Source organism: Lepus europaeus, chromosome 7 (genome assembly GCF_033115175.1).
Source record: "Lepus europaeus isolate LE1 chromosome 7, mLepTim1.pri, whole genome shotgun sequence".
NCBI classification, from domain to species: Eukaryota; Metazoa; Chordata; class Mammalia; order Lagomorpha; family Leporidae; genus Lepus; species Lepus europaeus.
The window spans coordinates 43,041,581-43,054,120 of NC_084833.1; the positions used below are offsets into that span (position 1 = coordinate 43,041,581).

General features: G+C 33.7%; 1 protein-coding gene across 1 annotated transcript in view; it reads right to left on the bottom strand.

Annotated features, from left to right (window-relative positions):
* Positions 1 to 1,163: 1,163 nt before the first annotated feature.
* Positions 1,164 to 12,540, bottom strand: part of SLC17A6 (solute carrier family 17 member 6) — a 44,398-nt gene continuing 33,021 nt past the window's right edge. The window contains exons 8-12 of the mRNA XM_062198067.1: positions 8,627 to 8,776; positions 3,530 to 3,662; positions 3,016 to 3,126; positions 2,185 to 2,312; positions 1,164 to 1,499 (exon numbers count right to left, since the gene is read on the bottom strand). Of these exons, the coding sequence (XP_062054051.1) occupies positions 1,164 to 1,499; positions 2,185 to 2,312; positions 3,016 to 3,126; positions 3,530 to 3,662; positions 8,627 to 8,776 (858 nt within the window). The remainder of the gene's footprint in view (positions 1,500 to 2,184; positions 2,313 to 3,015; positions 3,127 to 3,529; positions 3,663 to 8,626; positions 8,777 to 12,540) is intronic.

Below are 12,540 nucleotides of genomic sequence, written 5' to 3' on the forward strand. Positions count from 1 at the left end.
CAGATATAGATAGATAGATATACTTTTAATATAATTTATTGTCCTATATATTTAAAACAAATATCTCTTAAATGGGAATTTGAATAATAAAATTGTCTACTTACAGTATCTCTAATAAGTTTATCTTTTCATATTATATATATAGCTCTGTGGCACAAGTTTCATATAGTATTTAATTTCTATTGAAGAAAGATATCTAAATCATTTTCTATTTATTTTATTGTTAATATTGCATTTTAAGGGCTTTACCTCCATATTAAATTTTATTAGATTCTTTAAGGTGTATATATATTTTTTTCCTAATGCAAGTTACAACCGGTACAAAGTTGTAATAAAAAATACATTGAAGTCTATTTCTTTTTATATTTTTTTGCAAAAAGTTATGTGATATGTTACATGAAAAAATTGGATTTTATTGAAATGTGAAGTGTTTTATACTGTTAGGTAAATGAGTGGAAGAACATGAAGCATACCCCTCACTTCATAAGTTCTCTTTCAGAGAAATAAGTGTTTGTGTCCAAGCATTACTTATAAAGTTGTGCAAGATACTCCTTTTTAGGACCAACAAAACATCTCACATTATGGTATCATAATAATTATTCAATACAACTTGCTAGCAGCTAGTCCACAATGTATTTCTTCAATTAAGAGATAACTCCATGATTTACATTTAATAAATGTTGTCAAAACAATAATGCAACCAACTTAACAGTTTTCTCCTCTTTTTAAAACAGGACTTCTGTGTGATATCTTGCAATATAGTGTAACAAATATATAAGTGCATTTTACATGATCAAGTAACTTTGGCCTCTAACCTTTGTAGGATGAAGTGTGTCAACTATTTTAGTTGTGCTTTATTAAATGGTGATGAGTTTTAGCTCATATGAACCTGATGAGTAACTACTTGTTTCTACAGTTTTGACCAGTCAAACCTTAAATTACAAATCCAAGAATGGATGACTTGGAAATGATGAAACTTCACAAACTCTACAGATTGCACTTGATGGTAATTTCATGGGTTTGTTCTGATTTAATTTTCATTTTTTACAGCAAGATTTGCCTGGTTGATATGTTTACATGTTCACACCACATTTTTTGAACTTTTGTGCAATCACAATTAATTTAATCACAAACACTAAAAATAAATCCAGCAATTAGTTTTGTTATGAATACTCATCTCGGTCCTTATAGGTATATGAGTCTTGTACCCCTTCTTGTACAAATTCCTCTTTCTTTTCCCAACCATTGGGCCAACCTCCATTGGCCTGTGTTGTGGCCCCATAAGACTTGGTGGTACCATAATTTATATAATTTTGAGTAATGTCCCCTGTTTCTTCATCAAGTTCATCTTCATGGATAAATCCACATTTTTCTTCACTTGTTTCCTCAGGGTCTGCCCAGGGTTGTTTCTCTCCTGACGCAAATATTGCATAAAATATAACTCCACCATAATGAACGAGGGCAGCAATCAGGAAGACATACTGCCACTCTTCACGTGACTGCAGTGACAAAAAGTGGCACCATGAGAATAAACTCTCCATGATGGAAAAGCTTAACATCTTCATCACTGAGTTCTGCCTAAAGCACTATCTTTGGGGAAATCTACATCCTAAATATGTAAAACTAATATTCTGATAGAAAACTATAACACTATTACTTTCCTTATCTAAATTTTTAAATCTAAAAGTGCTGAAATAAAATTCTAAATATATCCATGGTCTTTTAATTTTACAAATATTCATATTTTCTTCATTTACATTGATTTATCTACCATTTTATCCTATTCCTTTTGTTAATTTTCTTCTGGTAAACCACAGTTTTGAAGTCCTAAATATACACATAAGGACTAATAGCTAATAATCATATTCTTCCATGGACAACTGTATATTTGTCTAATGTGAGGTTAACAAATCATGCACAGAAGACTTCTATGTGCCTTCTGGGAGTAAAATGAATTTTTAAAATTGCATCAGGGGTACCAGGAAGGGTGTTGAGAAGCATATTGTTGATTGCTTGACAATGTGGACTCAGAGTTTCTAGAAAGAGATTTTTTCCTTAACTCCAATTATCTTCCTGGTCAGAGGTATATGTCAGTGCATTCAATGCCAAAAAGAAAATATTAACTCTTTGGCAACCATATGAGGGGATCTTCTACAACTGAATATCTGTTTTGCTCCATCTTACCTTATTCTTGGTCATTGCACCAACAATAATAGGGCAAACCATTCCTGACAATGTGCCAACCCCATTCGAAATGCCCATTAAGATGCTCGCATATCTTGGAGCAATATCCAAGTGGTTAACATTGAAACCTGAAATACACATATAAGCTTTGACTCAGACATTCACAAATCTCTTAGAAGTAAGTATCTGTAGATTACCACACCATGACTCCTTAACAGATGCTGGGTATAAAACATGTGCTTGATAAAAGCTTTTTGATAATTTACCTCAGGGATATAATATAATTGGATATAATTTCTTGCCCAACACCTAATGTGCAATCCTCACTTTAAGTAACAACAATAAAGATAAATGGTGACAGTGGGGGTGAACTGAGTAGTAACAAATCCAAATTATGTTTTCTAAGCATTGGCTTATTTTTAATGTGAATATTTTGTTATTCATCACATAATATATATATATTTGCAAAAATATGTATATGTGGTTTTATATATTGGGTACTTTAAGAAATTTGTGGAAAATGAAAGTTAAAAATTTTGAAATTCATTTGTATTTTCCATTATATGTATTTTCTGAAAAATGTTGGGAGTCCCCTCATATTTATATGGCTGTACAGTTGTCACATACAGGGTTACAGGAATATTAAAAGGTGATGAGAAACACATTGTTTATTGATTGGGGAATTTTTGTATAGATATATAGATGTAGATAAAAATATTTATGTAAACAAAGTTATTTATACATATATAATTATATATAGTGTCTGTACATAAAACATTTATTAACAGTTAAAATCATAATGTCATAAGTGCAAAGAAAAATGTATCTTACCAGATATAGCAAATCCACTGAATCCAACTGCAAGTACCAAGAAGGAGATTGCTACACCTCTGGTATGAGAATAGCCAACAACTAGAAGCAATGTGGCTTCCATGCCAAAACCTTCAAAAATAAACACACGAAATTCATTAGAAATGAGTACTATTTCTATTGACTAGAAATATCACCTCGGAGAGTTCATATTAAAAAATACTTTATCCTTAAAAAAAAAGACTTTAATAGTAGTAATAATTGATGTCAGAGATTATTCTTCCTGTGTTTTAACAAAAATACCCAAAACAACTTAGTTTCAATGATACAGAAGAGTTGAGATAGTTATAATATATACTAATTACATTATTATGCATTTATCTAGAATTAGAAGTTATAAATAGCTGGAAGTAAGATAGAAAATGATTTTAAATGAACAATCAAGGCAAGAATTTAAATGTAACTAAGTAATTTGCTATGTGTTGCAAGTTTTTCATTCATATATAGGAGAATTTGCTGAAACGTGAGTACTTACCACCACAATTCATGATCTTTCTCACCATAGTAGTTGAAAGAATTTGCTTGCTTCTCAAAAAATCTGCAATTTGCCCTCCAATAGGCACAATAATTGTCATTACCAAGTGTGGCACAGCAGACAGCATACCAACCTGATGGAAAATAAAAAAGGCAATAAATATACATGACAACAAACAGTGTGTGTAATTTAATGGCCTTGATTTTCTGAATCAGTCATCAACTCTTTAGCAACAAGGGAAGGAAAAATGCTTTCTCCAAATGACCACTTACTACCAGAATAAGCAATAACTTCCCAGAATGACCAAAGCTAAGTAAATTTACTTTGATCCATTTTTGTCTTCTAGAAAAAGGAAATGCTTTTTTATGCTATGTTTGACTCAGTAAATTTTGAATTTATGAATCAATTATCCTGAATCTTGTCTCATAGTGGCTTCATTTGTATGTCCATTTTATATCTTAAATGTTTTTCTCCACAAATTCATCATTAGCAATAGAGAAGGAGAAGGGGGGTTGAGGAGTAATAGAGAGAAAGAAAAAATATTTTTATTAATTGGATAAGCAAAATGCAAAGCTTTGATTATCAATATTTCACTCTTTTGGCAAAGGGAGTGTGCAAAGCACTATGAGAAATGCAATATAGAGGATAAAGAAATAGAATTTTTGTGAAGTTTTAACCTACTGTCTCAATAATTCAGGGTATTGAATCTCCTAGTCCCTTAGACAATATATAAATGTATTCTGTTTGTGACCTCAAAGGGTTATAGTCATTTCAAAACTTCATGATGGTTCTTCAACTGTCTTTACACTTTTCATTGTCTTATAAGTAACACTTCAGAATGACTAAAACCTTCTTAGAGGAGAATGCAGTTACCCTAATGATTAAGATTCCAGTGTCATACATAGGAGTGCCTAGATTTGACACCCAGATCTGGCTCCTTTTCTAAATTTTTAAAATTTGTTTTATTTTAATTTTTAAAAATTTTATTTAAGGTATAAATTTTATGTATTTCACATATACAGATTTAGGAATATTTTGATACTTCCCACCCTACCTTTTCTCTCTCCTGTACTCCTACCCTACCTCCTCCCTTTCAATTGTTTTAAATGGTTTGAAAAGAATTGGAATTAGTTCTTTAAAAGTTCTATAGAATTCAGCTGTGAAGCCATCTGCTTCTTGGCTTTTCTTTCTCAGTAGGTCTTTCTGATTCAATCTCTGTCTTGGTTATTGGTTTGTTTAGATTTTCTATGTCTCCATACTCAATTTTGGTAGATTGTATGTATCCAGGAATCTATCCATTTCTTCTGGATTTTCCCATTTGTTGGGATATAGCTCTTTGTAATAAGTACTGATGGTTCTTTTTTTAAAGATTTATTTGTTTATTTGAAAGGTAGAGTTACAGAAAGGCAGAGACAGAAAGACAGAGAGAAGTCTTCCAACCACTGGTTCACTCCTCAAATGGCCTCAAGGGCCAGAGGTGGGCTAATCTGAAGCCAGGAGCTAGGAGCTTCTTCAGGGTATCCCATGAGGGTGCAGGGGCCCAAGGACTAGGGCCATCTTCCTCTGCTATTCCAGGCCATAGCAGAGAGCTGGATTGAAAGTGGAGTAGCTGGAACTCAAATCATTGAATATATGGGATGTTGGCTCTGCAAGCAGTGGCTCTACCCGTAACGGCCGGCCCTTGATGATCTGTGGTATCTGTGGTTACATTTCTTTTTTCATCTTTGATTTTATTAATTTGGATATTCTCCCTCTTATTTTGATTAGTTGGGCCAATTGTATATCAATTTTGTTTTTTGTTTCCAAAAAAAAAAAAAAAAACCCAGCTCTTTCTCATACTGATCTTTCATAATTATTTTGGTTTCAATTTTGTTTATTAGTTCTCTAATTTTAGTTATTTCTTTCCTCCTTCTAATTTTGGGTTTGGTTTGTTGTTGTTTTCCTAGGTCTTTGAGATGCATTGATAGCTCATTTATGTGTTGCCTTTCCAATTGACTCCAGCTTTCTGCCAATGCAGGCCCTGGGAGGCAGAGATGATGGCTCAAATAACTGGGCTCCCGCCACCCACATAGGAGAAATGAATTGAAGTCCGTGCTCCCAGCTTTAGCCCTAGCTGTGACAATTGTGATCATTTGGGAAGAGAACCAGCAAATATATCTCTCTTTCTCTCTCTCTCTCTTCCTCTCCCTCTCCCTCTACATCTCCCTCCCCCTCTGCCTCTGTTTCTCTTTTCTTTCTGTGTGTATTTATCCCTCAAATAAATAAATTTTTAAGTACTAAAAATAACTTCTTAGAGTATCATTATTTATGACAATGACACAATGGTTTGGTCCTTATTTTAAGGTTTTCAAGGGTAAGCTAAATGTTTTGAACATATAGATAACTGATTCTTCATAGAAATCCCTGCTCATTAGACCTTGCCCCATCTTCCTCTTTCTTTATCTGGGTCAAACTCTGGATTGTATCTTTCTCCATATGGCCCAAATTCTTTTTAGAAATTGGCATGCTGCACTGTAGGAAAGGGCAGACATCCAACACTACTTTCCTCTGGTCCTCATTAAGAAGCTGAAAACAAATGAATGGATGCTCTAATCGGACTGATCTCTACAATCTAACTTTTCAAAGAGGTGGCTAATCTTAGCACTTGTCTTCCCCTGATATGCCATTCCCAAGAGCTTGAAAAAATTTACCTCTGAATATAGAATGGTATTAGTTAACATATTAGTTCTAAAATATATTATATATAATCATCCTAATAAAATTTTATTTAAGTATATAACATGTTAAATAAATAAATTTTCTCTATATATACATATACACACATATGCGTGTGTGTACATGTGTGCTTACTTCAAACATTTCATGGAGAATGGAGTTAAATGGTGCTTATTTTGGCACAAGAAAGCATTAAAATTCATGCATTCACGGGGTCTTCATGATTTTCATGGAAAATGTATATGAGAAAACTATGCATGGATTTTGAAATTTTATTGTGCTAAAGTAAGCTTATGTTTAATTTTGCTCAAACTTTTAAAGTACTTTGAAATTATGTGAGTATAGATCATAAAAATAGATACAGATATGGATACAGTTATACAGACATATAGGTATAGATACAAAAATAGATATATGTTAGTTCTGTTCCATTGAGTCAGTATACCTAGAAAAAATAGCAAATCTTTGTATTTGTGGTTTTATCTATAGGACACACTACTTAACCAAAGTTGGGGAGAATAATCATCTGTGCAAATATTTTATTTCACTTAAATTTTGCTTCACTTCTGAAACATAGTGTTAACCATTATCTATAAGTAGGAGAGTAAGACCAGCAATTATTCCAAAATTTCCCAAGGTTACATATCAGAACTTTATTGTGGAGTTTGAATTCAAAGCCATGTCACCCTAGATTCAAAGCCCAAGCTCTATTTTTTCCATCACTTCCTCTATACATTTTTTAGGGCAGCAGATTTCTTAGCAGTCTAAGCAAAATATTCAGAACAATCTGTGTGTGCAGAATTTACTCACAATTTTAGTTAAGTATATAGCAGGTGAATCAAGCAGGTAAATCAATATTTTTGGCTATTATATTTAGTTTTTGCAAAACAACATTGTTTTTAGTCCGTTTCAGTTAATTAGAGTACAGGGCCAGAATGACTGCATGGTTTGATTAACATCAGTTGGCTCCTTCCCTCTTCCCCATAAGACCTGACTTTATTAATAGCCTCCCAGTGTCATATTTGTCCTAGATTGTGAAAATGGACTCACACCTCCAGCAGCCTTTGTTGAGAAGTGTAACACCTCACAGAGCTCCCAAAGGCTACCCTGCAATGCTTGATCCACTCCCGAGGGAAGAGCCCTGTCTAAAGCACTCATTCTTCTCCGTGATGGAGGAAGCAGTTTCCTTAGAAACAGGGATAACAAAAGAGCTCTCAGAATAGCTACTCCTAAACTCAGGTTTGCTTCAGTCCCAGGCCTCAGAGTCTTTCAAGTAGAGACATACTATGAATAGCGAGCCCAGCTGGACTTATGTAATGACGTGAACAGAGATGGCAAGACTATTGCCAGTACAGACACGTGTATTCAGGACTCAGGAAAGGGCTTGGCACAAAGATGGTATTCAACAAATACTTGTTAAGTGCCTGAATGGATATATAGTTTACCTGAATTTGAATGGCATAGTAAAGGGAATTGAAATAGAAATCAAAGGATCTCCGCCTGAGCTTGTTGCTGTCACTTATTACTAGCATGGCTTTAGGCAATTTGAATACTTTCCCTAGTTTCTATTTCCCTATCAGTTCAATGGAAATTCTGATAGGTATCCAGCTGGTCTTCCAAATACATTGCTTATGAATGTGAAAAAGCCCTCTAAATTTCAAAGTCCCATATAAAAGCAAAATAATATGTATGTATTCATTTTATTGTTATGGAAAAATCCTAAAATGATTCTATTTCCACAACTGTAAACAATTGTCTATGGATGGCCTTTCATGCTGTGCCATAATTCTTTTTTTTTCCAAAGCAGTAGGTTTTGAAAATTTGCAAGACAAAAACCAAGCTTTTATTCCCAAACTTAACACAAAGCTTTGTATATCATGTCCAACAAATGGTCATTAAATTAATAAGTCAGATGAACAAAGATTTTTTCAGAATTTTTTTGAAAAACATCATTTAGTTGTATATATTTCTGGGAATACTGAAGAACTATATTCATAATTGTCTATGTACAAATCCATTTGAATAGAATAATTTTATCTTGAACATACTGTAATGTCTCTGACCTCAGGTAAAAAGGAGGTTATGCTTACTTATAGGAAAAAGGCTACACTGCTACTCAACCGATTGGGATGTAAAGTTCATGAAAGCAGAGACCGGGTCTGTATTGCCTGCATTTCTAACACTAGAGATTGGTCTCTAGTAGGCAATAGCATACAGTAGACACTCAAACATTTACTTAGCTTCTATTTCCCAGCAGTGGATTTTCAAATGAATATATGAGTAACTCATTAGATTTAAGAGATAAAACTTTAACAATGGGATTTAATATTCACTTGAATACAAAAATCAGTCTTTGTGTAAATAAGGTTAGTTGTTACATACCTTGCTGATTTCAAATCCAAAGACTTCCTCAAAATATGCTGGCTGACTAATAAGCAATAGGTAAAAAGTCCAGCTTCTGCAGAAATTTGCAACAATTATTGCATAGACTGGCATAGATGTAAAAAACTTGCGCCATGGAGTCTTGAATTTCTGAAATTCCAAAAAGAGAGTTATTCTGACCATTTAAATGCTTTTCAACATAAATAAGAATACATGGTATTTTATATTTTCAGGATGAGTATGATGGGACATGAGAAGGAGGTAAGAGGTAATAAATTGGCAATTACAGTTGTCCAGATAACCTTAGCTACAGGAATAATCATTGAAAGGGAAAAATATAAAAGAAGAAAGCCTCTTCTTCTGATTAAATTCTTCTAGCTTTAGTAATATACAAGATTCCTTGCTTATAGAAAATTAATTCCAAAAGCATAGGTCTTGGTTTCTAAGGTTTAAGCATTTTTTTCCAGGTAAAACTCATGGCAAAAGCAGTAGTCTTGTAATATTCAAACTATTTTATTTAAAACATTGGAACTTCATTGTAGTTGGGAGAAGAAAGATAAGAAGAACAAGCAGTGTAGTTTTTTTGCCCACATCTACAGTCAATTATTACATTACCCATAAATAAATTCTCCTGATAGATAATGGAGATCAATATAAATTTTGTGACCCTGGAGTGCAAAGTTCTATAAAAGTCATAATGTATTCAGTTGGGTAAAGCATTTGGTCATTTAGCAAACCTCGGGCATACCATAACTCAATATAAAAGGTATTCACGGTATTCAAACTTAGCAATCTAATTGTTATTGGCTTTGCTGTTGATATCCTTTCAAAGTTAAACCTAGTACATTTAACAATATTAATTACATTTGCCCAAAGAATTCTTCCCTAAGACTTATATTTTAGACTTTAAGATATCTCTCATATCTCAAATGTTTACTTTCTTTATTACTTTATTTGGAACACCAAAAAACTGTTTGGCAAAGAAACATTAGCCTAAAATAATTTCATAATGATCTCCTGGGCTTTGGGTCTTGCTCTGGCAAAATTACCAAGGGAAGAGGCAGACTTTTTTACGCAGGTTTGGTAATTATTCCTGGATATATAACCTCATAAGTATTAGTGTTGATGTGACTGTTACTAAGGCTGTTAAGGATCACTTTAAATGTTATATAGTAAGATGCCACAATTCATAAACACAAATACATGTGAAATAAAAAAGAAACAAAATAAATAAAACAAAAAACTGTCCCAATGATATGTAATAAGTGCTTGTGATTCTGGTCCAAAATTTCCAGCGACAGCTTCATCTAAAGAGTTCAAAAAGTGCATTATTTAAAAAAAATTCAATACATTCTAGGAAAACAGTGCCAGATAAATATATTTATTTCACAGATAATAAAATTGACCAAAAGATAGGAATGCCTGCATTCTACTATATTTGTGAAAGAAACAGCATCAAAATACTAGCAGTAGTAAACAACTTCTCCCTGCTGAGAACATATTCCATAATTCATACTAGGATCAGCTCTCCTAGGAACTTTAGGTGGTAAAGCACACCATCAAATGTAAGAGAAAAGTAACTAAGTAAATTCCTTTAAAAATTCTGGGGAGCTAGAAATACGCTTATCATATCCTGATAAGAACCAATTTATTGAACTAACTGCTTCACAGGTGCGTTTAGTTTACAAATTTTCATGAAGCTCTTCATTTACACTTGTGCATTTTTTTCGGTATGTTTATTTAATTATATTAAAGAGATAAAAAGGATTTAAGAGGCATTACAGGCAACTGAAAAAAAAAAAGTGATCTTAATTATATCTGGACTCAACTAGCAATAGTTGTTTGCACCTGTGTGGTGGATTAGGGATGTTCCTGTGTAGGGGACCAGGTTCAGTTCCTCTTTCTGTGTCCCAGTCCTGACACAGAGTCCAGCAAGTGGCATATTTTCCCCAGAGGCTTAAACCTAAGTCCAGACCTTGAACATTCCTGGGCATTGATAAAGGTGTCTAGGCTGTTGTCTAAAACACTTAAAGGAACTGGCCCTGTCCCTGAATCAAATTCCTTAAACTAAGCCCTGTTCCCTGCAGACATACATAAGAATATCACTTTTTCTCACAGTCTGGTTGAGAATAGCTGCTGCACTTTGTGAGTTCCCCCAATAAATGCTCTGGACTCTTCACTTGGGCATTGAGTGCCATTTTCTTTGGGAATCACAGCCAATCCTTCTTCAAGATGATGTGGAGCACTCCCCTATGGGAATTCCCTTACTGCAGCTTTTGAGAGGACTCCTGCTTGAATTTGGCTGAAAGAAACAATCTGGTACTACTCTTTCTGCTTTGCCATATACTGAATTGTTCACAATAAAATGTTCAAAAGGCAGAGTTACGCAGAAAGGTCGTCCATCCACTGGTAGATTCCGCCAGATGTTTGCAGCAGCTGAGGCTGGACAAGGTTAAAGGCAGGAATCCAGAATTCAATCTGGGTCTCCCATGTGGGTGGCAGGGACTCAAGTACTTGAGCTGCCTCTCAGAGGGTCCATTAGCAGGATTTGGAATCAGAAGCAGAGCTGAGACTCAAGCCCAGGCAATCCGATATGGAATGTGGGTGTCTCAAGTAGTAATTTAACTGATGTATCAAATGTTTATCCATAGCCTTGGCAGCTCATGACAAGAGCCTTGGGTGATTACTGACGTCATAAATAAGAGTGTCAATTGTTAAATCAACAACGGGAGTCACTGTGCACCTGTTCTCCATGTAGGACCTCTGCCCTTAATGTGTTGTACTATGAGAATTAATGGTAAAACTACTACTCAAACAGTACTCTATACTTTGTGTGTCTTTGTGAGTGCAGTCCATTGAAATCTTTACTTAGTATATACTAAGTTGATCTTCTGTATATAAAGATAATTGAAAATGAATCTTGATGGAAAATGAGATGGGAGAGGGAGTGGGAGATGGGATGGTTGTGAGTAGGGGGGAGGTTATAGGGAGAAAAGCTGCTATAATTCAAAAGTTGTACTTTTGTAATTTATATTTATTAAATAAAAGTTGAAAAAAGTTTATTCTTGGTGTTTTTATATTCATTAAGGCCAAAGTATACTCAGCAACAATGGAAACAGACCATTCTACCTGGGGTGAAATGTAAAAACTGTCTTTCACCAGCAAATGAAGTAGAGAGACAGAGATGCGATCAAAGATACTTAGAATGGGGAGAGGAAGCATTGAAGAGGAGAAGAGTAGACTCATATTGTGAGGATCAGGGCCCTTTCAACTATTAGCATAAGAAAATTCAGCTACTGTTTACTGAACCTGTCTAAATACATTACTTTTGCTAACTGGATTTTTAAAATAATGTCAAATGATTGTTTATTTATAACTATAGTATATAACAATGACAGATGGAGTAAAATATTTGCTTTATCAAAATAGACCTGCATTTTCTCTCTCTGTAGGCAAATATCTAAGAACTCCAAGTTTTACATCATTATCATTATAATAATCGATATTCATAATAGTAATCATGATGATGACATTTTATCAATAAATGATTAAATTAATAGCATTTTCAAATCAGCTATTATTGACATTCTTGGTTCAGTATTTCCTAAACTACATATAAAGTAAATACACATTTGTGAAATCTACATTTTGAATACACATCAAGTATAAAATAGTCCTTTGCATGACTGTCTTAAAATTTCCTGCATTTTAAAATTAACAAATATAGGTTGTATCTGTTTCAGTTAAGGACCACATTAAACTGTCTTAACTTGATTGGATTTGCACTTATAGCTACTGTCCTCTATATTTTAAGATGCTTAAGACAGGATAAAGTTTCAATAAATTACAAAGGAAGTAGCAACCATTCCTAAGGGAGTCTTGGAATATGGATGAACAAAAAAAAAGTTATGATT